The following is a 27,107-nucleotide window of genomic DNA, read 5'->3' on the forward strand; positions in this document are numbered from 1 at the left end:
TGATTCTGACTGAATTCAACCCAAGCCAACATGAGAGGCACTGCACGATAACACAGACAGTTCGTGGCCTGGAATCGCCAGGCAGACTTCATACCGGCCGGTTGGGTTCCCATTTCCCGTAGTCTAATTCTCGGAAGGGTAGATGAACTAACCGTCACACCAGCGCTCAAAACACAGCCAAAGCGTGATCACGGCAGTGGCGATAAAGGCAGAGCAGGCTACCGGAATCATCGTAGACCAGTCTGGAAAGATTGAATGTGAGTGGCTGCTGCTGGTGAAGCCTCTCCTGAGTCTACTAAGTACCTTAGGTAGTCCTGTAAGTACTCGAAGTACTGAATGCGCTTATACCGAGCGAGGTCTCGACCCTGTGCCACGGTCCGCCATCCACTTCTCTTCCATTAATCGCTCTGATCACCTGCTATTCAAATACTCTTCTTTCCCAAATATCCTTCCAGAACTGACTCATTCTTCACCGGCCCTTGAATAGCCGCTGCCATCACCGCATCTGGTGCTCTCCGTGGCGCAGCAACACACCGAACCACGGGTGATGCCACCACCGAACGTGTGGCGCAGCCTAAACTTTGGCCCAGCGGCGGCCTCTCAGCCATTCCAGGCACAACGACGTCACATGCCAAACATCCAAGGCTCTCTGCTAAATATGACTGATGCGGCGAATCAGTCTGAACGTCTTTTTCGGCCATTGTAAAGAATCCCAGTAGAAATAGACCCTTGGACCGTGATATCTCAGTGTTATAAGCCATCATCCTACAAGCTGCAGAAAGTGTCCTACTGCTGATCCCAACAAAGCCAACACTGCAGTAGCTGGCAATAGCCCCAGATCAGCTACACGTACGACCAATCTCATCTCATACCCTCTTCTCTTCTAAACTCTCTCCTCCTCCCATTCCCATCATGTCAACAGCCGCCATCATCCATCCAACTCCTCACAATCACCACCTCCAGCATCACCTCGACCTCGACCTCAACCCCATCACCAGCCCCTCCTCCTCCAACGCCACAATGCCTCACGCCCACGAGACAAAACCCCTCTGGCTCATCCAGCCACGCCTCGACGCCGGCGTCTACCGCGACACGCTCATCGGCAGCGTCGTCAAGTACCCCGACCTCCCCACCGAGCGCCACATCCCCTACCGCCCCAACGCCCGGCTCCCGCGCGACATCGTCCCCGGCCTCGACCCCAAGCCCGTGCAGGTCCGCAACGTCAAGTTCTGGACCCGCCGCATCAAGGACGCGGGCGTGTCCGCCTCGCTCAACGAGATCCTCGAGGCCTTTGTCGACCGCGCCAAGGAGGACAGCAGCGAGAAGATGGCGACGGTGGCGCGGATATGGCACATGGACTCGCCTGGGGAGAAGTTCAAAGAGCTGCTCAAGGACAAGGAGTATTTCGAGGAGCTGTTTGAGCTGCTGCGGAGCAACCACGACCAGGGCTACTTCATCACCGACATCGTCACCCTGACCAACATGGAGATTAGCGACTCGACGGGGCGTTCGTCGGGGGTTGGTGCGGGTGTCAAGGTCCCCGTCGACCCTGCCTTCAACGTCAACATCGGTGCCGGCGGGCGCTTCCAGGTCGTCCGCGAAAAGGGCTACTCGGCCTACTACGAAGAAGAGACCATTGTCTTTCTCGGCTACAGACTCGTCCGGCTGGAGAAAGTGCAGGGCACGAGGGCCAAGCTGGGGCGCATGTTTCTGGGCCACAAGGCCGGCCTCGCAGTGCGTGACGGATTCGACTACTGGCCGGAGCTGGTGGAGAGGGCCGTCGAGGGGAATGCGGAGCCGTTCTTGTCGGCGCAGACGCCAGCCGAGGAGACGAAGGAGCTTGGCGAGGAAGAGGCCGACTTTGAGGCCATTGTTGAGGAACTGGGGTATGACTTTGAAGTCGTGGGATGAGCTGCTTGGTTACAGGGATTGGGCTTTGGCATCGGCGTTTGGGGGTTATCGTACGCATATCCATGGGATATATCTTTAAGCATCATAGCGGGCATAGTGGCTACATGTACAATAGATTTAGGGAGCGGCCATCCAGGAGTGTACAGACAAGCTGTCCCTGGGTGACCCCTGAAAGGTGATTGGTACAGGGGTGATAAGAGAGAGCCGTACATTGTACAGCTTTCCTTTAGCGCTAGTTAAAGGAAAGCCGTACATTGTACAGGTTTCCTTTATCACCCCTGTACCAATCACCTTTCAGGGGTCACCCAGGGACAGCTTGTCTGTACACTCGCCATCCAGCAACCCAATTTGGCTATCCAGCATCCTGACTCTGGAAATGGTACACAGTGAAAGCTGGTCTATACATCTGGTCCTCTGTGTCTCGCCAGTTGTCTTCGATATACATAGGTAAGTACGATAGCCATTAGCTTTGATGGGTGGCGTCATGGTGCATATGTACAGTTTACCCCGAAGCATCGTATCTGCGGGTATGGTGGCGGGCTACAATATCAGAGTCGATTAAATAAATGACCATGCGATGAGTCCCAAGTACTGCGGGCGGGGTAGAAGCAGTGCATTTGGTGCTCTTGCCTTGCCGTGGGCTTCTCTGGACCAATCAATTGGTGCTTGATGGGATAGTGAAAGCAGTCGTGCCGTGAAAACCAACACAACGATGTTACTACCTACCTTGGTCAACTTCCCTCTTTCCAACAGCTTGCCGCCGTCACATCTCTCGCTCACGGCACAATGGAGCCGAAACTCCATGAGATCGACCCAAAGGGGGATACGCTCCTCATTCTCCATAACCCAGACGCTCCATTTGCTGCACAAAATTCTAGATTCAGCGTACGCGGCGTACGGGCCGCTGTTAAGCCAGAGGTACGAATGAGGCTCTCATCGAGGCATCTGACGCTGGCATCTGCGTATTTCGAAAAAATGCTGGCAAATGACTGGAAGGAGACAACACCCGAGGGCGACTACTCCTACGTCGTCAAAGCTGAGGACTGGGACGAAGAGGCACTACTTATCATGATGAACATCATTCATGGGCGAACAGCAAAGCTACCCATGGCAATGAACCTTGAGACTCTGGCCAAGATTTGCGCCCTGGTTGATTACTATCAATGCCACGAGGCGCTTAAGTTCTTTAACCAGCTTTGGCTCGGGCGCATAGATCGGCGCTCTTACACCGGAAGAGACTTGTTGCTAAGGCTCTCTGTTGCATGTGTCTTTCCGGACCGTACCAAATTCCAGAACCTGACGATGAGTCTGATAAAGGAGAGCAAATGGCCGATTGAGTCACTGGGCTTGCCCATACCGCAAAGTGTGATCGGTAAGTTGCGCCCCACGCATCTCAGATACATCCCAAGTTATAAAATCTCTGACTTCTATCCCAGACGCACTGAATAAACAAAGAGAACATTACATTTCTGCCATTATTACTGGCCTCAAAGAACTGATCAAAGCCGAATGCTCCGACAATGGACGCAAGTGCTCGTTTGAGTGCTCCTCGGCCTTCATAGGCGCTCTTATCAAAGGCATGGACAAGGCCAGAATTTCTGAAGAATACCTGTCGTTGCCGCCATACACTGGCCACAGCCTAGAGTCCTTGCAGCAGGTGATCCTCGGGTTCGCGGAGCCGTCTTGGAACAAAATCTGCGTCAATCGCAGAAACTCCATGACCTACAATTCCGCGTCGTTTTGCACTCTTGCTAACACAACAAAGCCGCTCGTCGAAGGGTATATCAACCAGGTAGTGGGGCTGGTGCTGAGGAATTATATTACACACTCAGTTTGAGAGGCATGGCTCATGGTCACCTGCTTACAGTGCCGTATCGGGCGAGTTCCTCTTGAAGGAGCCTGGGAGCATCGAACCAATTATAAATGAGTACCCGCGCAGAACTTAGTAAAAAGAAAAGACAATGGTTCGAACAAGACTGAAGGCCATTTGAACCATCAATGAGGTGAACACCGATGGCTGGCTAGGTATCAAATCGAAGAAGAGAAAGAAAAGTGGGAAGGGGAAAGTATGGGAAAAGAGGAATGAATTGGAAGTCCTTGAGAATTCTGTTCATGGCTGGTAGGTACCGTAAGTACCTGGAGAGGCAGGAACAAGCTTCTGAGAAAAGAAACGGGAAAGACGGATCCATCAACGACATAGAAGGAAAAAGAATATCAACTGGACAATCTCAACCTCAAGAAGGCTTGCCGGGATAGTAAAGGCGTTTAAGCTACGGCACTAGTAAAACTCTTGAACAACTCCAATCCCTTCCATCCCAGATCATGGAATCACTCGACGCCAATTAATTACCTAGGGAGGCGCCCATTACCCTAACTTAGCATGAGTGAAGTAGGGGAGTAGAAGCCATTCACTTTCGATCCATGAGCTCTCCACTGGCAGCCACCTGTACGCATAGTGAATCTTCCAGCAACTGCCAGCTGTTTTTATTTCATTCTCTCTCTCTCTTTCTCCCTTTCTTTCGTTCACTCATCTCTTCTCCGTTTTTGCTTCTTCCTTCATCTCTTCATCCAGCAGCTCCCCTACCGCCGTGCCTCCCCAGAGCTCAACACCATGGCGCCGAAGCTCCACGAAATCGATCCCAACGGAGACACGCTCCTCATCCTCCGCAACCCAAACGCTCCATTCGCCGTTCCCGCACCGCCTCCCGGTCCGCCACAGAAACGCGCCAAGACACACCAATCCGCCGACTCCAAGCCAGAGGTTCACATGCGCCTCTCGTCAAAGCATCTCGCACTGGCGTCCGAGTACTTCCAGAAGTTGATGGTTGGCGGCTGGAAGGAGACCACCACCACGGCCGAGGGCCAGTATTCGTACACGATCCAGACCGAGGATTTCGACGAAGAAGCGCTGCTCATCGTGATGAACATTATCCATGGGAAGACGACAAATCTGCCTCGATCGGTAAACCTTAAGAGACTTGCCAAGATAAGCCTTCTGGTGGACTACTATCGATGTCATGAAGCGGTCCAGTTCTTCAGTCAGACCTGGCTAAAGAGCCTAGGCAAAACGGCTTCCAAGAGCAGAGACCACTTGTTGGAGCTTTCGGTTTCCTGGGTATCTGCAAACGCCGATGCCTTCCGGAACTCGTCGATGTCTCTCATAAAAAGTAGTGTAAAGCCGATTGATTCCTTGGGTCTACCAATACCACAGAATATCATCGGTACGTCTTAACGCAATATCTTCCTGCTGCACCCTGAGCTGCATAACAACTGACCATGAACACCAGACGTCCTCAACGCGAGAAGGGAAGCACACATCTCTGCCATCCTCGCTGGTTTCGAAAGGCTAGTGAAGGAGCAGTATCCCAAGAAATACATCGCTTGTTCGTTTGCGTGCTCCTCAATGGCCCTCGGGGCGCTCATTAAGCAATTGGTCAAAACTGGCCTCCATCATCCGTCTCCGCTACCGCCTTATGCCGGCCACAGCATCTTAACATTGAATGACGCCATCTGCGATCTGGGCAAGCTGCCATTCGATAAATTTTGCCCGCGGGGGGCAGTCGGAGAGATGATTTGCGACGCTTCCATCAAGCCATATCACATCCTTGACAAAGAAATTAAGAAGATCAAAGGGCTAGAAATCAGTGACTTCATGATCATTGATCAACCAAAGTGAGAAAAAGGATCAGGAACCGAGGTAGGGAAAAAAGAGCGGAGGGAAGACTGAGCTGCACATCGATGGCTTCCTATCTAGAAAGCCAGGCTGAAGATGCCAAGGCATGAAGGAAATCAGGGGAAATCCTTGCCAACAACAAGAACAATGAGATAGAGAAACCCCATAAAGGGCCAATTAGAAAGCCAAGCCGAAGCAGGCAAGGAATATTGGCAGAAAGATACGGCCATTTTAGCCACGGCAGTAAGGAAACGGTTAAACGAACTTTAACTCCTTCCATCCATTCTACTCCGTAGATCTACAACATTCCCTACCTTACCGTAAACGACCTCCCCCAACCGCGCAAGGTTCATCCAATACGTCACTCTTACAAACACACAACTCACATCATCACACAAGCACACACCAGCAGGATTTGAAAATTGAATCTCTTTGACTATGGATGTCAAACCCATCTACACCAGAAACTCACACACTTCTACACCAAAAAGCCGTCGTCCCTCAACACCCCTTTTCAACACCCCTCAACAGACACCCAAAATATAAGTTACTCAAAAAGCAGTAAAACCAGAACCGAGGAAGAAAACAGAACAAACGAAATTCAAGAGTCGCCAGGTAGAGTTCAAAAGAGGTGGTATCATGTCATAGGTAAGGTAGTTTTCTCTTTCATCCACGGGAATCACAACGGGGTGAGTTACAGCAAAAGGAAAAGGAGGTTGGACCTGTTCTAAGGTGCGGGAGGAGAGAGGGCGTGTAGAACCAAAAGGACAAAAGACAAAAGAAAACAAAGCCTCCGTTGAAACGATGTGTATCCGTCGTGACGGTAGATCCCGATGCTATTCAAACTCCCAAGCGCCCACGCAAAGTATGTACCAGTGTGCAAAAAGTGTGTGTGTGTTCCTGTGTGAATGTGATGATTGTGTCTTGTTATAAGAGCCCTGGTAAAATGTCTTCAGCTGGATGAAGACGACCCGCTGTTTGAGCTCTGAACTGAATCGTCAGATCCCGAGCTGTTGCTTCTATCGCGTCGAATTGGGCTCGCGCCCTGCTGTATCGCGTCGCTGTAGCTGGGCACAGGGTCTTGGGGAGTAGCCGACTGGCCATGTCCTGCAGGCCTTATTGTCGACGAAGACTCACCCCTGCTGCGCGTCATGACGTGGATCAGAGGGGCGTTTTCGTCCTCGCTGTCTGAGCTATACCGACGGTTGCGATCCTCGGGGAGCGTTGGACTTGAGTAATCGGGCGGCGGGTTGGTGGCGTCTTCGAGATGGAGCTCGAGAGGATTGCCGTTCAGATGTTGTTCTTGCGCAAGCTGCGTGCCGCTGCTAGCCTCACCACCCTCATCGGATGGCACGAGCTGGGCAAGCGAGATGTCGGTCGGGCTCCTGACGGGACCGGGGCTCGTGGGAGGAAGGACCCTGAAATTTCCGCTGCGTGATCGTCCGTGCTGGGCGTTGATATCGTTTTCGCCCACTCGAACACTATATGGCGTGCCGCTCACGGAGTGTCGATGAGCCCGACCGTGCGATGAGGTGAAGCCATCCTTGGTGCCGGTTTCCAAAAGAATGCTGCCCTGTTCAGAGCCGTACGGGGGCGGCGGAGCCAGGCTGCCCGTCACGGGAGCCAGACCCCATTTCTTGACATTTGCCTCGATGAAAACGAAGCCAGACTGGCCAAAGTTGACGTGAACAGACGCGGGCCCGTTGGCTCCAATGGCGGGAAAGAAGTTTTGAGACTTTAAGCCGTGGACCACTTCCTCGAGCTTCTTGCCGTTTCGCGTAAAGAAGATGACGCCAGTGCGAGGCCTGTAGCCAACACCAATCACGTCGCCGGGGACAATCTGAGGGCCGTACGGGGTTCGACTGAAAGGCTGGTTGTAGTGTCGCGAGCCATTGGAGTGGTAGGCAACGGAGTACTTGTGGTAACCTAGGGGAAGTTAGCATATGGCAAGGCCATGTGATCGCACAAGAAAAAAGAACTCACCAGGCAGCCGAAACAGAGGGTAGGGCTTGGTGGCCATGCCAATCGCCACCAGCGTGTTCTCCGCCTTTTCGTAGATCTTGGCCTCCCAGTAGTAGACGTCGTTTTGCTTGGGCACAGGCAGGTTGGTCATGACGGTGCACTCGGAATCGAAGAACTCAATCTCGGTTCGGGCCTGAACGAAGCAATTCGCAATTTCCAGCTCGGGCTCAAACTCCCAGGCCGACACGCCCTTTTCCTGGATGGCAAGGAACTGTGAGAGGGAAATATCGGTTTGCGCAGACTCTGGAGGGTTCGCGGTGATGAATGCTATCACACGGGTCAGTCAGTCGGCCAGGCTACGCGGTGCCACGGAAATGGGCGCTGGAGAGATGCGCAAATGGGCTCATGGCATACCTTTGGCCCTCAGATATTCCGTCCTGGCCATGTCGTCCATGTTCTCCAGGGCCTCGGCCTCCTCCCTCGCAAACGCCTGCTCGTCGTCATATTCACCCGGTCGGCCGATGCGGTCGAGGATGATGCGACCGGAGCCAGCGCATCCAGACGCCCAGAAGATGAAGATGACGAGGAAGATGAGGACGATGGAGCCAAAGGACGACACGAGGCCGATGATGACGCCCGTCAGGGCGGAGGATGGTGACGTCGTCATTGCGATGAGTGATTCAACGCAGTCGAGTCGTTGCGACGGGCAAAGCAGCACGATCTAGCATTCGCTCGCAGCGAAAGAGACAAAAAGACAAGAAATCAAGACTCCGAAGAGCCAGATTGACGAGACGGCGTCTCCGCCGCGATCGCGGCCCTGCGAGCGTCTACCTTGCGTCTGGTGAGGAGGCTGCGGGGGATGGATGATGCTCCCAGAGCCGATCTGCCGTCGAGGGCGCAGATCCAGAGAAAATCGTCTGTAGGTGCAGCGGCACAAGAAGTAATCGAGAGTCGTCGCTGGGCGCGGTGCACGCAGAGAAAGGAAGAAAATCACAAGAGGTTTGTCGTCGGACCGTTCCGGAGCAGCCGCTGCCAGATGGCGAAAAGCAGGTGGTGGTGGATGTTTGATGGGGGAAGTTGGATCAGATGGCGTTTGGGCGGACACAGACAGACAGACACGGACACTCGCCACAGGCACTGGAGGCGACTCGGTCGGTTTATCAGGTGTCGAACGAGCACTGTGCTGTGCCTGTTGCTGTTCAGCGGCAGGTTGCACACCCGCACCACCTGGGCGCTGCTGCGGCACTGTTCGAAACTGCTAGCAGCCGCTAGACCGGCAGCAACAGCGAGCAGCACCGTGCCGCCTAACGTCCAGCTCCAGGGCTCCCGGTCAGCAGGCGCGTGGCTCCCGTAGGCCCAGAACCGCTAGCAGTCCAGTACCACCTTACCTTGCGGTAGCACGAGCGAAGCTGAGGGGAAACCGAGGCGTGGATGATGCTGTGAGAGATCGGTTGAACCGGCGATGGAGCAGAAAAGGGGAATCGTGTGTTCAGATACAGGGGAAGGCGGGCAAAGTTCACGATCGAAGAGAGAAGGGAGAACAGACTAAAGGATGGAGCTTGTTCCCTAGAGCGACAGTGTAGAACGCAGGACGACGCAAGCTGTGGCTGAAGTGAGAAGTGCGCTTGTTGCCTGTTCGGGACAGACTGATAGAAGGAGAAGAACGAGAGAGAGAGAGAGGCTGGGCTCATGGAGAGCTTGCAAGGGCATCAGAGTTGTGGGGGCGCAGGTGCGCATGCGCATGCTATGGAATATCTGCGAAGTTGGGCGGCTCGTCAGGCCAGGATGGACGAAGGAAATGGAACCTCGCGGCGGTTGCTGATGTAGCGGGTACCCGCGCGCAAAGGGACGAAATACGCAGCTGGACTGATACCTCGGATAGAATTTATGTGATAATGCTGGGGTCCGACTATCTGCTCAGCGGGGAAGCGCAAGTACCGCGCCTGCCGCAGCGTCCCCGGCCGCAGAGTCCCCAGTACCTGCGCGTGTTGGGCCAGGGTTGTCAATCCCTCGGGGGTGCCTGGAGCCCTTGCTGCTGGACGGACTGTGTGACGCAATGCGGCTTCATGGCCCGACAGGGCAGCATCAGCAACGCAAGGCAGCCTCGTGAGCGACAATTGGAACAACTGCACACTCGATCCAACTCATAGCTTCTCTTCCATAAATTCAGTATCATTCCTCGATCATGGTGAAACCTCATACAGTCAATCAAACCCAATAAACCCCCATTCAAGCCAAAGCAACACAAAACCCCCTTAGGACCACCTGGGCGCCTACGTCCAAAGGGCAAAACCCCCCCTGCAGTTTCACCCACGCGAGTTTCAAAGCTCTATTCTCATGCTGCATCGCCCTAGGGCTGTAACTGTAACTGTCAATGCACCTCCGGGGCTTATGCGTGCCATTGGGACACGGAATCCACGGGACATGGGGGTGATGTGCTAAGACGGTCGGTCTATGAATAGGTAGCTCGTAGCCGCGTCTGCTTTGTACGCTACGACATGAGCTTCAAGACTGACCTTCCTCTTCGCTTGTGAGATAGTAGATGGACAAAAGAAGCGCCCCCAACCGGTTTTCGGAGCCTTCCCCAGTCCCTCATCCTTCATACAAAAGCCCATTGACACCATGTAAGTCATTGACTGGTCCGCAAAACGCAGCTCAACATCAGGGGACATCGAGGTGCGTTTTAACGGTACATGTATTTCGCATCACCTCGCACATTGCGAGTAATGTAGGTACTAGGAATCCAAGATGGCGACGAAAACCGCGGAAAGGGACGGACACTGTGAGCAAGTCGGTTCCTGGATCAAATCCAAATTTGACCCTCCTACTGCGTATAATCTCCGCGTTACGCGTACACGTAAGATTCGACTTTGAACATACAAATCGCCACCGGCCCAAGTAGCATGATAGGAGGCGGGATGTACATGTATGTATAAGCGGCATCAATCTTGACTTACCTTGGCCAACTGGAATATAACATCCTCACATCATCTCATAAAATTAACCTCGATAGTGTTCGCAGTTATACTTCTTCCGCGGAAGAGACAAGTTGCGTATATAACAAAGGGACGAAGGAACAAGACAGAGGGAGGAAACGTAGAGATGGGAGGTAACGTACTGTATAAACGGCATCAATCTTAGGCATCTTGAGCGACTGGAATAGAAGTCCTGACATCATCTCCAAGCATGCCTTCTATTGACCTCGAGACATAATACCGGGTTTTACTTGACCACTCAAAATATCTCTCACGTATATAAAAGGGACGACACGAGATAGAGGAGCATAGAGATGACACTATTCTCATCTCATAAGGCTAGACAGAGATGCATCTTCACATACCCTGACAAAAAGGAGACTCAATAAGATCAAACGAAGCCATGAGTTTATCCCAAGGGGTTCATCATTTCATACAAGTGCCAACATCGTAAAGCTACTCAATGTAAACACCTTGACTCGTCGCCTCACAACAAGCATGTTCGTACAAGGCGCTGGAATAACAAAAGAAAGGCAACCATACCGCCCACCTCCCATCCCATCGTAATCCACCAAGTCGTCAAACCATCAGACTCATCGATCGTCAAAAACCAACAGTATCACGCCCACAAAGGCGGCAAAGACGCATAAACAGCAAAGAAACCACCAGCATCATCCCGTATACCCTCCGCCCTCACCATTCCCAACCCTTCCACATCAAATCCCATCTCCCCTTCATCCTCTCAACTCATCAAAGCCCTACAAGTCAGTCTCCTCCGTGTTCCCCCTCCGATACCCACTCTTGCTCCTCCTCGCCCTCCTCTCCTCCCTCTCCCTCCTCCTCTGCTCCTTCAGCTCCGGCAAAGGATGGTGATAGCTCTTGGTCCCCATCTCGCTATCCTCCTCGGGAATGCTCTCCCCCAGCGTCGTCGAACCGCCGCCGCTCCCCGAGCCCGAAAGCAAACTCTCACTCAGCTCGCTGTTCGTCACCGCCCCGGCCGCCCGCTGGTACCCGAAATCCCGCGCCGCGATCTTGTCCGCGGCCCTCAGCCTCCGCGCCTCCGCGCGCAGCCTCTCCGCCTCCCGACTCTCCCTCCGGTCCGCAGTCGAGTACACCTTCCGGATTCCGCTCTTGGCCGGCTTCTTCTCGGGCGAAGCAGCAGCAGCAGCTTCGGGGGCAGCGGCAGAAGCCTTGGTGGGCGACGACGTGGGCGTGGGCTCCTGGTGCAGAAGCAGCTCCGACGTGGCGCCCACCGAGGACTCGGCGGCATTCGTCGACCCTTCCCACTCGGACCCCTCGGCCTCCTTGTTGATGCCGCCGACGCGGGCGGCCTTTTCGTGGCGGTAGCTGCGCAGGAGCTTCTTGGCCTCGCGCTCGGCCTTTTCGTCGACGACGCCCTCAAAGGCCGTCGACGACGTGTCCGTGCTCTTGCCCTTGTCGCCGCGCCGCTTCCTGCGCTCCGCGTCGCGGGCCTCGCGCTTCTTCTTGCGCTTCTCGCGCGCAAAGATGTCGCTCGCGCCGGCCGTGATACCCGTCAGGTAGGTGCTGTCCGTGATGGCCGTGCGCCTGTCATCGTCCTCGTCGTGGTCGTGGTCGTCGTACCGCTTGTACACGCTGCCGCCGCCCAGGTCAGTCGACTCCGTGGCGCCGGAGAGGACGGTGCCGTTGGGGCCCCTGCGGCGCAGCACGGTGGACTTGTAGTCGTCCCAGTCGTTGTCCTTGAAGTAGATGCCGCCGTTCTTGGCGTAGAAGAAGAACCAGATGCCCGTGACGACGAAGCCGACGCCGATGAGGGCGAAGAGGAAGAAGAAGCCCGCGTTGTTGATGTCGTGCGGGTCGAGCACGCCCTTGGACGGGTCCTCGGTGCGCTTCGACAGCTGCCGGGCCAGGAGGCGGGCGCCGTGGAGGAGGGGGCCGTCCGCGGGGAACTGGTCGCTGCCGATGAGGTCGACGGTCGGCGTGCCGGTGAGGTCGCGGCCGGTGCTCGCCACCGCCGGCGCCATGGTTGCGATGGAGTTTGAAGTTGTTTGGAATGCGGATTGTCTCTCGGGGTGTGGTCTGGCAGAGGTGAGATGGAACGGATGTCGTGTCAACCAGCCACCGCCTTTTTCAGTCCTCGGCGCCTAATCGTACCTGAGAAACAAGAGTTGCCAGCAGCAGAGAAGAGTCAATCCCACTTGTCTCAAAAAGTAAACAAACGGGAATCGATATCGTCACCACCCAGAACCCGACGTTTGAAGAGATGGGGAAACGAAAATACAAGCGCTAAAAGAAAACAGAGGCGCAGAGCAGTTGTTTGCAGCAGAAGGGGGGGTGGCAGTCTGTCTTGTCAGCTCATGTTCCTACAGAAACCAAGTGGCTGGGGGTGTGTTGTCGCGCGAGGCGTTAGCGCGCTGCAGCCAATCACCTTTTTGCATCTCGGAAGCTGCTGCTCACTAACGATGCTTCTACCCGTACGAATGAGAAGATGCAACTTTTCCATGTTGTCAGAGTTGACTTGATTGTGATGGAATCCAGATGGGAGGCCTGTTATTCCCATCCTTCACACTCTACAGGTTCTTTCAAGCATCTCATTTGATCGTAGCACCAGCAAGAAAGAACAAAGTAAACACACCAACCCAGCAACGCCCCGCCCCATCCCAACCTCTCCAATCACGCTCCACCATCTCCCGCCCCCCAGAAACCTCCAGGCAAAAGCAAAAGCCACCAGACCCGACAGCAAACATGGTGTGGGCCTCGGGAGATCTCGATTTAGTATTACAAGTCCGCGGGCGTCGTCAGCTCACTCACTCACAGCTCTTATCCCATCTTCGGAATCTCATCTCATCGCAATCTCATCGTAAGGTGTGAAGTCTATGTACATCCGGGTAAAGCACCTTATGCTGCCGTGCTATGTATGTACTACTGAATGAGATAGAGTGAAAATGTGGATTCACTTTAGATAATGAGTTGCAGCGCAGAAAGCATGAGAATCCAAACACTGTGGTCCACACTAAGCCTACGTGGAGGCTTCTCAGCTCGTCCTTCTTGGATGATTCACCGCCTTGAATTTGGCTCCCTGCATGAAAGACGGGCATAGTACAGCAAATGGATTTCATGCAGTGTTGCTTCACGTCTGTGGGCATCGACTTCACATACAGTCACTCCTCACGCCATCAAAGCTAAGGTAGGTAGACATGATAGGCTGTTCATCATCATCGCAAATAAGACAGAAATGAAACAATGAAATCATACAACGTAAACCAATCCGTATCCATCATTATAGCCAAAAGAAACACTTTTAGTTCGTCATCAGGTCATGAAAGAGTCGTATCAAATCCCTCCCGCATACCTCCAACAGCACGCTATCCTCCAGACACCCCTCGTAACCCATATAGTAATAGCCACACATACCACATCGCCTTCCCTGCAGCATCCTGTCTCTCCTCCATCGTATCACGTCCTCCTTGAGCCATGCATGCATGCACCTCCTCGCATTATGCGTGCTAGCCCACAACGGTAAGCCGTGAGGGGTATCAGAGTCCGGCACGAGTGCACGTGGCCGCATATCGCAGCACTCTTCTTCCCTGGAGGGATACGGTAAAAGAGCTCCATGTCTCGGAAGGAGGACAAGGTCGGAGCAGGGTGAGGAAATGGCATGCCAGTTGAACGTCAGACAGCCCCTCGTGTACGGCAGAGGGAGTGAAGGGGGTGTGAACCCCCGTTGCTCGTACATTCTATCGCTTTCGTAACATTGATGAGAGACGAATAAATCAAACCAAATTCCAGAGTTTCTTCCTCGTAAACCGAATGTCGCTAAAGGAGATTTGCCAAACCCAAAGATAGATAGACCTCGACTCGACATGTCTTCTGGGTGCAAGCTTCAAGAGGGTGGATCGCTAGGGAGACGGGAGTGTCTAAACACCGTCAAGTCCAGACTCGAGGACATGACACAGACCTCGGAGCGGCGCCATCGCCCAAGCGGCAAGGTCGGAGCATCAGACCAGCTTGCCTCCGTGCCTGCCCGATCCGTCCCGATCTTCTCACCGACACTCTTGCAGGCCGTGCGGCGATCAAGCAGAAGATGTAATGCGAAAAGAAATGAGAAGATGAAGGTAGAATGAGAAATAAGAACCCGTAAACCTGTATCATATATCCGCCCATGAAAGCGCACAATATCCTTCCCATCGCCAACTATTTTGGGGGTATCAAAATGTTTTGCCGCCATGGAATGGCACCAGGGTATATGAACCTCCAAGACAAGCACAGGATGCGGAGGAAGAGAAGAGAAGTAAAGGAGAATCGAACAAAATCATAAGAGAAATAGTAGAAGCGGGAAAGGAAGCAAGAGAAAATCCAATTCCTTCAGTTCGTCGTCGAGAAGGAAGCAAAAGCAAATGTTCGACATCGCTGCATGTCGATATCGAAGCAAAGACAAATTAAGAAGCACTTTTGGTCATCATAGCGTAACTCGTGAAACCAGCTTCGTAGACCTTTTCATATGGCGTCATTGTGTTCTTCGGTCGTCAACGTTTAATAAAAGTTGGAAGCAGCAAGAGACGGGTCGTAGGGAGCATATTTGGGGGCCTCGTATTCATAGTGCTCCGGCTCATCATAGGGCACATGCTCGTACGGGGCATGCAGCGGAGCGTAGATGCGGCTGTGGACATCGGACTGACTGGCCGCGCGGGGGCGATGGGGCAGCGCCTTGCGTTCCATGCGAGAGCTGCGCGCATCATCGAGCTGATAGACGGTGCTCTCCTTGTCACTGCCGGCGCGAGAATGGCCCATGGCTCCGGAACCAGGCCCAGCGCCGGTGCCTCGGTTGCTGCTAAAAGTAATCTCGCCTCCATCGCACTCGATCTGGGCTCCCGGGACCTTGACGACGGCTTGCCCAGAGACCTTGATGGTGAAGTCGTCCTGGTGTGCCGCCGAGGACTGCGTGGTGAGGCCGGTGGTGTGGCTTCGCTTGTAGTCGCTCTCGTCATGGCTGCCGCTGCTCCTGGTGGATCGGCTGCTGGCCAGCTCTCCACGCTTGGACGCCTTGCGCAGCGTCTCGGCGGTCAGGGGCATCGGCGTACCGCCGCTCACGTCCTCCTGGTAGCGCAGAGCATCAAAGTACCTATTGTCGTCCTCAAGGCTGACGCCGCCAGACTCCTGGGGGCCGGGTCCGTACATGGATGCGCGGCGGCCTCGGTTACCGGCAGGAACAATGTCGTAGCCGTTTTGATCATAGGCGACGGAGCTGCTGCGGCGCTGACGAGTCAGAGCAGTGCGACGCTGGTTGGGAGGGACCTCTTGATAAAAGTCCTCCTCGTCCAGGAAGTCGTCATCATACTCCTGCTGGTCAACAAAGCCCACAGAGCGGCGGTGCGATGGGGGCGGTGGCCGTTGAGGGGCTGGCCGAGACTGCGGGCGCTCTCGGAGCTGCTCTCGGATGTGTTCCCGTGCCTGTTCTCGCAGGTGCTCCCGCGGTGCCTCGCGCGCTGGCGGAGGCTTGAAGCCGCCTGCGGTTGGCCGCGCCGACTGGGTGCGCTTGGGGGCAAATTCTGGAGGCGGCATCTTCTTGCGAGGTTCCTCAAGTGGTAGTGGCGGCGGCGCCTTCTTCGCACGCGAGGGACGGCGGGCATGTTTGTGAGCCTGCTCTTCCTCAAAGTCGTCATACTCGTTGTCAAAGTATCCTATGGCCTCGGGGGGGGAGCCAAAGCCCATGGCGGAAGCGGGCCGGCCAAACTCATCAAAACGACGCCCGAGATGGTCTCGTGGAGGCGGAGGGCCCATGGGGCCATCGAAGAAGGGAGGCGGGCCCATCCCCATGGGAGACTGCGGCGGCATGCCAGGATGCATGGGGGGCCCGCCGGGGAACATGGGAGGCGGCGGCGGGAAGTTGCCAAACGCCCCAGGAGGAGGGGGCAGAGGAGGGTGAGGTCCAGCCCAGCCCATGTCCAGAGGAGGGGGCCGTGGGGGCTGGCCGGCATAGTAGCTCGCAGGACGAGTGTTGGCACGGGGCCGCTGAGCAGACACAGCAGGCTGCTGGACGCCGTACGCAGCCGGGTCCTCAACTTGGCCTCTTCGGTACGCAGCCTGAGAGACGACGGGCTGTGAGGCAGCATGCTTGGGGGGACCGGGCCGGGTCTTCTTCTGGCCCCTGGCGTCTCTGAGGTCTCTGATGTCTCGGGGCTCCCTGGGCTCCCTGAGGTCTCTGAGGTCCCTAGGGTCTCGGTCCCTTGGCTGAGGTCGGGGCCTCCTGTGGTTCTCGTCTTCTCTGGGCTTCCTCTCGCGCCTCTGGTGGTCGCGGTCAAGAGCTCGGTGGTCGCGAGGGCCACGAGAGTCTCGCGAATCGCGGGGATCGCGGCGGTGATGGTCTCGATCCTGGTGCGACAGGCGTCGATGGTCGGCCGGCACAGGCCTCATCTTGTCCCTGCCGACGGGTGCGGGCGTGCTGTCTGAGTCGGAGAGGCTGCTGCTGCTCGAGGCAGTCTCATCCTCGGAGTCGGTGTCTGGCATCACTCGGCCGCCTCGAGGCTTGCCGGTGTTGGATCGCTCAGGGCTTCTTGGCGCCTCTGACCGGGCGTATCGGCGGGTGCTCTCGACGCCGATGGTGCTGCCGATATCCTCGTCGACGTCCTCGACGTAGCCGACCATGGATTTCTCAGGCATGGTGAGGCTGGATGCGTGGTTATAGATGAGCGGCAAGAAGTAAATAAAGGTTGTAGGATAAAGGAAGCCGCACAAAGGCGGGGGTCGAGTTTGTATGAGTCGCTGTTCGAAGCGCAGCTGTCAGCATCAACAAGGTGCGGCGTTCTAGGCAGCGATCAGGTAGCAGTCAATCAGGCGGTGGGCAAGCAGGTGGACGGCCGACTCGTAGTATCGATTAGCGCATGGATCTAAGCAGAAAAGATGCCGATAGCGACGATGATCAGGCGTCAAGGTGAGTGTAGTCAGGCTCTGAGAAGCGTAGGTGATGTTGATGAGAACGAGATGAGACGGGGAACCCCTCTCTGAGAGCGAAGGGTCAGGATAATAAAGGATGAAACCCAGCAACAGGATTTTTTTTTTTCTCGTCTTCTTCCGCCTGCAGCAGCAAAAATGACGGGGAGACCAACGGACAGCGCAGTAGCGGCTGCGTCGAGGTTTTAATCGCCCGTCGTCGCTGATCCAATGGCCAGCAAAGTGTGTGCAGAGGACAGACTGAGCGTGTACAAGGGGGGAGGAGAGTGAGGGGTGTGAAGGTGAAGGCTCGGGTTTGTGCGTGTGTAAGTGCGAGAGTACAAGTAGGCGGCATCTCGGGGGGGTGGCCAGAGGCCGGAGGGGTGCCGTAGGGAGGGGTAGCGGCGCTGGAGGGCGGCAGGGGGGTTTGCTCTAGGGGCTAATGCGCTGTCGCTGCACTGGATCTGGCGCTGTGTGGCCGTGCAGCATGCACTGTGCTGGCGACGGGCAGCGGACGAAGACTGGACGGGGAGGCGGGCAGTATTGAGCTGTGAATATTGGGTGAGAATGCCAAAGCCAGAAGGGGAGAAAAGGGCGGACGACTGGACTGGGCTTGGGCAGCGAAGGTGACGGTGAGCGTCGAGCGTCTGTGCGAGGCGAGGCCAGCAAGCAGCAGCGACGCAAGGGAGAGATTTCGATAGACGAGGCAGATCCGTGATTTGATGGCGACGAGAGAGCATGAGCACTGGGCAGATGGTGGTGTGTTTACGCCTCTGGCAGTAGTAGCACGACGCTGGAATATCGCGCGACATGGCATCACTGGGATCCTGCCCTGCCAGATGTGTGCAGACTACTCCCGTGTCGTAATTACATGTAGACCACCTGTGTGGTTTTGTTTACATCTGACCCATTGACGGAGTAAGTAAAGCGAGGCCATTTACCTGCCTGTCCATACCTACCTTTGGTGGTTACATGGATGGATAAGGTACATGCATCGTCGACGTCTCCCGACTGGCTCTGCATGGCGGGATATCCCTCTCTTCTCCCCACCCCGATGGATTGATTGACGATGGCTCCAGACACACTCATCCACGGTCCGGAGCTTCCTTGGCTCCTTTCCTCACGAGCTCGTCGGCTTCTTTCCTACCTTTTGCTCTGCTCTGCTCTGCTTTCCTAGTGCATGAACAGAGCACAGTGCATCGGCAGCTAGCGACCGCCTGACCCTCTCTAGCTGCGCCTTTGGCTCGTCTCGACGACTGTCCGAGGGCGGAGGGGGAGGTGCCGCACCACCAGATCGTCGAGTCGCGATAGCGACTGGCGAATGAGAAGGCCGAGACGAGAGCAAGTCGAGGGCGCGGGGTTTTGGATTTTGGATTTTCGAGCAGGGATTTGATGAGGATGAGCAGAACTTTGGGAAGAGGAGGGGAAGAAGGGGGGGCTCGAGGGGGGAGGCGAGGAGTTCGAAACACTGGCAAACGGCGAATATCGAGAGGGTCGCATGCCAGATGTCGACATTGGTTTCTGGATGGCGTCGCATCGTGTAGTAAAATCTCGTAGGCAAGGCATACGCCAACTCCGTATGCCGAACGATGGGCATATGGGGATTCCAGATGCGCCGGCCGGGGCTGTCGCAGCAAGCGCTCGCCAGGCCAGAGGGCGAGCAGAAAATAGCGACGTGCTTCATCTCTCTCCTGCAGGCAGCGCGGGCAGCGATAAAAGAGGTTCGAGCAGGGATCCTTGACGATGGTCGATGCTGGTTCTCCGTACAGTGCAAGCTGCTGTCCGCTCAACCTTTGTGTGGGCATGTTGAAGACGAAACAGCCGGGCTTCCTGCTTCAACGGATACAGATACTACAGCTGCCCGTCTGGCTTGGATCCCACAATGACAAGCACATGCCTGCACAAAGATGCAGTCTCTCAACCATCCATCCGCACCGTCACCAGCCTTGACTCTTGTCTGTTGTCCCATTTACCACTTCTTTTTCACCTTCGTCCCTGTCAGACGCGAAATCCATGGAATGACTGGAACTCAGCCCAACGCGAAATCTGCAGACGACGTCACCGGTGCTTCCCCCAACACCAATCCCGCCCGTTCGGACCAGGGTTGGGGGAATACAAGAAGAAGGAAAAAAAGCGTCCAAACCCCGGATCCCGAGAGAAAAGCAGCATCAAAAGACGACGACGGGTTCCATTTCGATATCCCGCCTTCCAACACGTGTGGAAACACAAGCAGTAGGTATTACCCGCTCTATGTATGTATCTACCTAAGGTACCTTAGTTCTCAGTGCCAAGAAGCCACACCCCGGCTCGAGCCGCTTGCGAATGAAATGGATGGGAAGCCTGAAAAGCTGCAAAAGAAGGGTTGATGAGGATGAGGTGAAAAAAAGCGCACGCAAGCCCAACTGTGGAGATGGGGAGCGGCTCGTCTCTGCCCGTTTCTGCTGGCGCCGCGCCACCATTTTTCGTTTGGGTTGTCGCCTCTGGATTGTGAAACATGCGGCCTTCTTTTGGCTGAAACGTGACGACGTTGAACTCGTCTTTTTCTCTCGCTGCTGGAGATGCAGGCTGGGAAGTCTGGTTGATGTTTTGCTCGTGTCAGGTTCACTCGTCTTTCGTCCTGAACATCGCCACCCGTGGAGAATGGACAGCGCAGCAGTTTTTGGTCGTTGGACAGCAGGTCCTTGTTCAACCGCCAGCTGTCCTCCCAAGTGTTGCAAAAGACAATTTCTCTTTGGCTTTACAGCCAGCCTCGCCGTTTCCTGGTGACAGTCTGGAAGAGCTAATGACACGCTGTTGCTCATATTGAAGCTTGGTGTTTTATAGGGGGTAGGGGGGGTATACTCCATGTACATACGCCTCCCCAACCCTCTGGATTCGGACTTGATTACGACTGCTACCACCAGCACTACTGCTACCATCACCTACCACTATGTTTAAAAGACTCCCTGACTCTCACTCACGTCTTCCAGCCCAACTCTGTCCGAGAAAATTCTTCTTGTGGTTCCCGTTGGGTATCAACCCCAAAGGACATCGTCCCGACAAGAGGACGATAATCTCCCGTAGCCTCGCTGCTTCTATTACTCAAACGCCCGTCAAGGACGGGTGGGAGGACGCGAGAAGCTCATCATCTAACAAAGTCCATCATACATTCTGAGCTTGTTGCCCCCTCCCTGCTACGATTGCTGGTGCACGGCAAAATAGAGAACAGGATAGTAGCAGACAAAAAAAAATGGCGTCCGGGGTGTATGCGGATGCTCCGTCAAATGACAGCTCAACACACCCGGCCGCCGCCCCTCCCCCATCTTCATACTACTACTGCTACATATGCCCATTGAGGCCCAATCGTCGACGGCTTGTCGTCATGCAGCCTGGCTCTGCACCAAAGGACAGGCTGAAAAGAAAAGAAAAAAAAAATGTTCTCTGAGATCAACCCCCCCCCCCCCCCCCGTGTTCTCGTTGCAGTTCTGCTCCGAGTCATGCTCGTGCTCTCTCTCCATCTTCTCGGGTCGAAGTGTTTCTTCTTTTCTTCCACTTCTTTTCGGCCGATGACTCGACATATAGCGTGAAGAAGAAAGGGCTCCATACATGATCGACCTGCTCGCACACGCCCCCCCCCCTCTCCGCCATGTCCACAGTCTATACTAATCGGCTGCCCACTGTCCCCCATGTTTCCGCTCGTTCTGCGTGGCCCGCACGCAAGCTCACAGCCGGGCTGCTGCAAGTTGTCCTTCCGAACAGCTACGGAATCCTTCCTTCTGCCTCGTCAGCACGGCCTGCGGTGCTCATATAGTAACTTGGAAGTTAGCCATGCTCATACCCAGACTAGGTACTAGTACCGTTTACTCGTGATAGTAGCAACCGGCACGGGTTCCTCTTTGTAATGCTGTCTTCAAAGGTAAGTGAATCCATGGCCATTCAGACACTTGCGTCCTTCGCATCTCGTGGTCCGGCCCCACCCCCGGGACCCCGTACTTTTTGCGTGTCTCGGCTCCCGGCCTGGCCCGTATTACCCTGGCTTCCACAAGACGCACCGGTTGTACGTGTGATATTGAATGCTTCTGTTTGGCTGGCATGTCGAGCTTTTGGGGTCCTTATTTTCGCTGCTGTTCCAAACATTGTCATTCTGCATAGTTTTACTGGGCATCGTCTAGCCCTCCTCGGCACATGCATCCAGAGCTTTTCAGGGCAGAAGGTCCAATCACATGTCAGTTTATCAAGCCATGGACATATCAAAAAGCCGCAACTCGTGCTCCGAAGGCACACAAAAAAACAAGCATCATCACACACTTACCCAAACAAAATCCCAGAATATTTCCCATCGTTCTCCATTCAATCACATGCTAATCTAACCCAGATATCTACCATTCCCAACTTCCACGAGCCAAACCATCCAAAGAGACCGTTAAATTCATTCACCGCGGCTGTCTCGCCAGATATCTACCAGGACCAGGCTCAAAGCAAGACAAGGCAGCAGTGAGTTGTGATATGAGAATATAAAGTACACCGCGCTAGGCAACCACCTCGTGGCGCATCAGAATCTCGTGATCTCCCACACACCTCACACACACCTCTCACACACACACACACGCACACACAAACACACTTACACAAGAAGTAACGAAAAGAAAGGGGGGGAGGAATAGTAGCAGGAAATGTCAAAATCGGTAAATGTCGTCGATATGATTGGTAAAAGCGGAGATGGGTACACAAAGCGGCCTACCTTGCTTTCCGTTTGTGCTTGTCTGACTTGAGATACGATGCTAGTAGTGATTCCTCCATTTCCTGTGTGAGGTAGATGATGGGTGAGGTGGTGCAGCTTGACCAGGTCTTTTATATTTATCCTGGTGTCTTTTCCTTGCGTTTTTCCTGGTCATTACTTGGACTTGGTTCATTTGGTCCGGGATCTGCCTCCTTGACTTACTCGAGGCGTTACACTGCACGAAGCAAAGTCCAAGGTTTCTTCCCAAGGATTTGGTGTATGCGATGCGATGCCGTGGCAAGAAGTGATACTTGCAACCAGACATGCAGCTTTTGTTTGACAAGCAAACCTTCCGCCATGATTCCTTCTCATCTCTCGCACAAAGTATGTTGGTCTTGGTGACAAGCATCGCTTGCATGTATGTAAGCTCTTTCTTGTGTCTCAGAGCAGGCATAAGAATGAGGTCAAACTTGAGGGCCATTGACGAGTGGTCGCCGCGGAATAGCTGATATCTGCAGACACATATCTAGTATACTCGTTTGTTTTGGCTTGTAAATGGCGTAGATGGAGCAGGTGAGATGGCCATCTCACAGGCTGACATATGTTTGGTCTATCCGGCGTGCAAAAGCGCGTATACATAGCCAATCGGACATGATACATGTGAAGAAGCTGATACATGTTATGGATGTTGTATGTTATGTATGTAGGTAGGTATGCATGCAGTCACTTTAGTCATACGCCCGCCCTCACTTATTCAGAACATTCATCAGCAGCGCGGATGCATATGATACAGGCATCTCACCAACAACAACTACTACTAGTAGAACAGTACCTGCGATGTCCAGACGAACTCCGACTCGAGGGATTTGCATGTCATCCCATTCATCAGAAGCTGTAAGCACTTTCGATTTGACCATCAAGAAACAAAAGTATGCCATCGTCCTGCATACTGGCTCGTTCGAGACGGCAGGCAACTGAAACAGTTGCTTCCCTCAAAAAACTGTATTCTCCTCGTAATGTTTTGATGCTCGTGACGTGTCTGGTCCCCCTTGTGGAAGCGAGGATGAAGGGCAGAGGTACTGTATGGTATGGTCACATGCAGGTGAGAGTGTGGATCGCTGCTCTTGAGTACGAGGAAGAAGAAGGTGATAATGGACGTATAAAACTCCGTTGCTGCATACGCATATATCGTCGTATCCTATTTGCGATCCATCTATTCCAGCAACAACAATACTGATAAGAAGTGCTTGATTTGCTGAAGACGGCGATTCAGCTGCGAGAGATGCAGTTGAGCCAATCTCTCAAACCAAACATCTGGATACATCTTGACCGCTTTTTTTGTAGGCATACAGGTTCGATCTCATTGAAAGCTATTGATTTGACAGCAGAGCTGCACAACTGTCATGTCCGTGGATGCGTTGCATCAGAAGACTGTTGATGCCTGCTTTCTCGCCTATGAAAGAACCGCGCTGAACAGGAGATGCGGAATGGAATCCTTCTCTTCGGCGATGACTGCATGCAGCTGCATGATGCTCCTGCTCATGCTCATTGCTTCCCTCTCTTCCACAGGATCAGACGTATGCTAGAGAAACTGATTCCATTTCCCGCCCCAGTTTCCACTTTCCGGTCTCAATCATTGCCTTTTTTCCCCCCCTTTATTTCTTTTGCGTGCGTATGCGTGCTTGAATATCATGTCCAATACTCCGTGTTCATAATGTAGGTTGGAGACAGTGCCACTCGGGAAGCACGCTCCGGGTATCATTATCCTCCCGAGATTTTTCAAGGTTTCACTTAAGAGATGTTGCTCATGAAAAAAACATCGCTTCCCAGTTCATTCCCCCCATACATCTCAGGACGAAGGGTCCACGGCAATCTCAAGATCGGACACGACGGGCCTGTGGTCCGATATGCGGATCTGATCGTCAAAGATGTTCTCCAGCACGCTAAACGTCTTGACGACGGCCGTGCGAGGCTCCTGGATGAAGAGGAAATCAATCCGCTGCGGCCACTCGTTATCCTCGCCAAAGCTCGTGTAGGTCAGGCTGTTGCCGTTGTGCTGGTCCTCGGGCAACAGGGCGGCCAGGTCGGACATGCCCGAACCCGGCGCCGTCATGAGCCGGTAGGCCACGTCATCGGGCGTGCTGTTGAAGTCGCCGCCAATGAGCACGGCCGAGCTGCTGATGCTGCTGCTGCTGCTGCCGCCGTCGCCGTCGCCGGCCTCGTCGGTGTCGACGCCCCATTCGCGGGCGTACTGCATGAGCTGCTGAGCGCTGTGCTGGCGGGCCTTTGCGCTCTTGTGGTCAAAGTGGGTGCTCATGACGACGACACGGGTGCCGGTGCCCCGGTGGGTGAAGTCGCCCATGGTGACGACGCGGTTGTGGCTGGCGCCCCAGCCTCGCGACGGCTTCTCGGGCGTCGGGCTGAGCCAGCGCGTCTGCGAGCGCTCGAGATACCACACGTCGGAGCGGTAGAAGACGGGCGAGTACTCGCCCTTTTGCTTGCCGTCCTCGCGGGCCCGGCCGATGGACGCCCAGCGCGGGCCCAGGCTGGCCTGGATGTCCTCGAGCTGCTCGTGCAGCACCTCCTGCAGGCACAGGAAGGCGTTCTCGTGGCCGGCGGTGATGAAGCCGAGCTGGTTGAGCAGCTTGGGGCCGCGGTCCTTCCAGCGCTTCTCGCCCTTGACCGGGCTCGACGTGGCGTAGCGGACGTTGAAGGTGACGATCCGGAGGGGGATGGTCGGGCTGAGCTGGGTCACGTCCATCCTGGTGGCGTCGTAGTCCAGGGGCTCCGCCGTCTTGAAGCCGAACTCGAGGCCGCTGTCGCGGTGCGTGCCCGTGTCGAACAGGGCCCCGAAGGAGTCGCCCTCGAGGAAGAAGAGCGCACTGCTCCAGGCGACCAGGCCGCAGATTACCAGGACGACGATGACGACGGAGCGGAACATTGCTGGCGGGAAGACCGCTGGCCGGCTCTGCATCTCGGCTGCGACCACGGGATGCGTCGCACAGCCGGGGCGAGTCTTGTTCCTTTTAAACTTGGTTTGATCCAATCTTCGTTATCCTGAAAAGTGCCCCGTTTCCCTGGAATTGAGCGAACCCGAAGCTGGCAGGAGAATCAACAATGAGGTGAGCAATCGGAAGGCCGGATTCTTCACGTGGGGGCAGAAGCTATCGAGGTTGTGCGGAGTGCGGACTCGCCACGGGAACAAGAGAGAAGCGTAGGAATAGAGAGAAAGAGAGAAAAAAGATTGAGGAGCGGAGTTCTGATCGCTACGATGGTCCAAGTAACTGGGGATATATACCTGGCCGGTTCCCGTAGTCTATGAAGTCAACAATTCGCTTGGGCTGGAGTGCGACGTCCATCATCCGGAGATCCGGAGGGAGCTCTCGCGACCTTTATGTAATCGGCCGGCCGTTTGACAGAAGCCGCCCAACGATGGAGGAATATGGACTAGTTGAGAGGGCCCCAAATCCCGTGCGGGCCGAGTGTGGAAAACGAGACGAATGCGAGGGAAAAAAAGGCCGAGTGCAGGCTGCTTCTGCTTGGCGCTCGGAGCCGCGTTGCTGTTTTCTTTCTGGTGCCGACAGGGACTACGACAGCGGGCTACGTAAGGCAGGGCAGGGCAGGGCGGCCAGGGTCACTGGTTTGATTCCGTGGGGTGACGGACTACTACTAGTACTACCTTATCAAATGCGTCCTGGTACGGAGGAATCGTGCCCTTGATCGGAGTTGCATTCTTTCGGTAGTCATGATACTAGTAGTACATGGACATGCCTCTGCTGGCTGGTGTTAGCAGAGGACATGGACGGATCTGATAGGCCACCCGGGGGGTTACACGGGTCAGGTTGCGAGGACTCGATGCTCCGTGATGTTTTTGGTGGCTGAATCAGACCCGGCTTCTGCATGCCAAGACGATGCAGGGCTGCTCTCCGGCACAGCTCTGGCCGAAGTGGCGGGATGCAGCGCAAGACGATGGCGAGCAAGGAATCTTGTGTTACAGGCGGTTGTGCGAATCGTAATACTACTGCCGTGAACAGCGGCTCATTGACTCTCCAGACAGAGAGAGCAGATATTAGAGCAGAGCAGAGCAAGACGACGGAATAATATCCGATGATGCCAAGCGAGACAGGACAAGCTGAAGGGGACGCTTGTTGGTCTAAATGGCCTGGACCGCGAGAGACACGCAAGTGCCGCGCAAGCCGCAATCTGACACGGGCGAGAGCATCGTGGCTTTTCAGTGCGCGAAGCTTCACTGAAGGATAACAAATTGTAGGAAGAAAAAAATGAAGCGTGAAGCAAGGGCTGCCTATTGCATCTATATACCGACGAATTTCCTTCCAAGCGCCTGCATCTAGTGTAGAATCAACCTTAACAGTAAGATTCATACAAGCCAGATGCCCGTGGTCGGCAACGCTCCTCCGTACCTTGGGATTGATCGGAGATTCAGGCCCCGAACTGCGACAATTCGACTCCGCTGACAATGGTTTCCGATGGCCGACATGGCGTCATCGGCAGGCTTGAGCAAGGGAAGAAGCTGCAGCAAGTCGAGCAGGGGTTCATCAAGCTTTGATCGATCATGTAAGCAAGCACCAAGAATGGATGAGGGCAAGGAGACAGAATGAGGGCATCAGGTGCTTGGGTCACGACGAGGGCTTAGCATCAATGCGGGCCGAGACGCAGCAGAGACATTGTCTGCCGTGATGGCTTTTCCTCTCTTCTGTGTTGCTACCTAGGCTAGGATCCCAAATGGGAGGATGGGCAATATAATGAGGACGCTTTTTTGGGCTGCGTGCTATTACCGCTTCTACTACTGGTCCGTGACTCTTACAGAGACAGGAATCGACGATCCAAGCGCCATGATCTGGCATGATCACGACTCATGGCTCGACCGTTTTCTTCACGCTGGTCATGCCTCCCATGCTGCGTGTCCTCCAGAATGCCAGAAGACGCTCAAGTAACAGACGTCTCGCCCGGTTCTATG

At 54.7% G+C, this 27,107-nt stretch overlaps 8 protein-coding genes across 8 annotated transcripts; 4 read left to right on the plus strand and 4 right to left on the minus strand.

Moving 5' to 3' along the window:
* The first annotated feature begins 503 nt into the window (after positions 1 to 503).
* BBK36DRAFT_1136344 (hypothetical protein) lies at positions 504 to 1,994 on the plus strand. Its single transcript, XM_024892948.1, has 3 exons — positions 504 to 674; positions 783 to 1,950; positions 1,975 to 1,994. The coding sequence occupies exon 2, from the start codon at positions 913 to 915 to the stop codon at positions 1,909 to 1,911; it is 999 nt and encodes a 332-aa protein (XP_024746829.1). The 5' UTR covers positions 504 to 674; positions 783 to 912; the 3' UTR covers positions 1,912 to 1,950; positions 1,975 to 1,994.
* Positions 1,995 to 2,697: 703 nt separating this feature from the next.
* Positions 2,698 to 3,748, plus strand: BBK36DRAFT_1126953 (hypothetical protein; the record flags this gene model as incomplete). The annotated part of the gene is made up of 2 exons (XM_024891442.1): positions 2,698 to 3,283; positions 3,348 to 3,748. 2 exons carry the CDS (start codon positions 2,698 to 2,700, stop codon positions 3,746 to 3,748), a joined length of 987 nt encoding a protein of 328 aa, XP_024746830.1.
* A 774-nt stretch (positions 3,749 to 4,522) lies between these two features.
* BBK36DRAFT_1143982 (hypothetical protein) lies at positions 4,523 to 5,587 on the plus strand (the record flags this gene model as incomplete). The annotated part of the gene is made up of 2 exons (XM_024893639.1): positions 4,523 to 5,132; positions 5,199 to 5,587. 2 exons carry the CDS (start codon positions 4,523 to 4,525, stop codon positions 5,585 to 5,587), a joined length of 999 nt encoding a protein of 332 aa, XP_024746831.1.
* A 949-nt stretch (positions 5,588 to 6,536) lies between these two features.
* BBK36DRAFT_67866 (SPRY-domain-containing protein) lies at positions 6,537 to 8,213 on the minus strand (the record flags this gene model as incomplete). The annotated part of the gene is made up of 3 exons (XM_024898495.1): positions 6,537 to 7,510; positions 7,568 to 7,873; positions 7,961 to 8,213. The coding sequence occupies 3 exons, from the start codon at positions 8,211 to 8,213 to the stop codon at positions 6,537 to 6,539; spliced, it is 1,533 nt and encodes a 510-aa protein (XP_024746832.1).
* Positions 8,214 to 11,279: 3,066 nt separating this feature from the next.
* BBK36DRAFT_1171728 (hypothetical protein) lies at positions 11,280 to 12,524 on the minus strand (the record flags this gene model as incomplete). The annotated part of the gene is made up of 1 exon (XM_024895620.1): positions 11,280 to 12,524. The coding sequence occupies one exon, from the start codon at positions 12,522 to 12,524 to the stop codon at positions 11,280 to 11,282; it is 1,245 nt and encodes a 414-aa protein (XP_024746833.1).
* A 2,509-nt stretch (positions 12,525 to 15,033) lies between these two features.
* On the minus strand, positions 15,034 to 17,165 carry BBK36DRAFT_1182150 (hypothetical protein; the record flags this gene model as incomplete). The annotated part of the gene is made up of 1 exon (XM_024896295.1): positions 15,034 to 17,165. Exon 1 carries the CDS (start codon positions 17,158 to 17,160, stop codon positions 15,034 to 15,036), a length of 2,127 nt encoding a protein of 708 aa, XP_024746834.1. The 5' UTR covers positions 17,161 to 17,165.
* Positions 17,166 to 19,337: 2,172 nt separating this feature from the next.
* Positions 19,338 to 19,796, plus strand: BBK36DRAFT_22774 (hypothetical protein; the record flags this gene model as incomplete). The annotated part of the gene is made up of 2 exons (XM_024897950.1): positions 19,338 to 19,682; positions 19,716 to 19,796. 2 exons carry the CDS (start codon positions 19,338 to 19,340, stop codon positions 19,794 to 19,796), a joined length of 426 nt encoding a protein of 141 aa, XP_024746835.1.
* A 4,182-nt stretch (positions 19,797 to 23,978) lies between these two features.
* BBK36DRAFT_1143986 (DNase I-like protein) lies at positions 23,979 to 25,103 on the minus strand (the record flags this gene model as incomplete). The annotated part of the gene is made up of 1 exon (XM_024893640.1): positions 23,979 to 25,103. The coding sequence occupies one exon, from the start codon at positions 25,101 to 25,103 to the stop codon at positions 23,979 to 23,981; it is 1,125 nt and encodes a 374-aa protein (XP_024746836.1).
* Positions 25,104 to 27,107: the final 2,004 nt, after the last annotated feature.

The sequence above is a fragment of the Trichoderma citrinoviride genome, assembly GCF_003025115.1.
Source record: "Trichoderma citrinoviride strain TUCIM 6016 unplaced genomic scaffold BBK36scaffold_13, whole genome shotgun sequence".
Classification (NCBI taxonomy): Eukaryota; Fungi; Ascomycota; class Sordariomycetes; order Hypocreales; family Hypocreaceae; genus Trichoderma; species Trichoderma citrinoviride.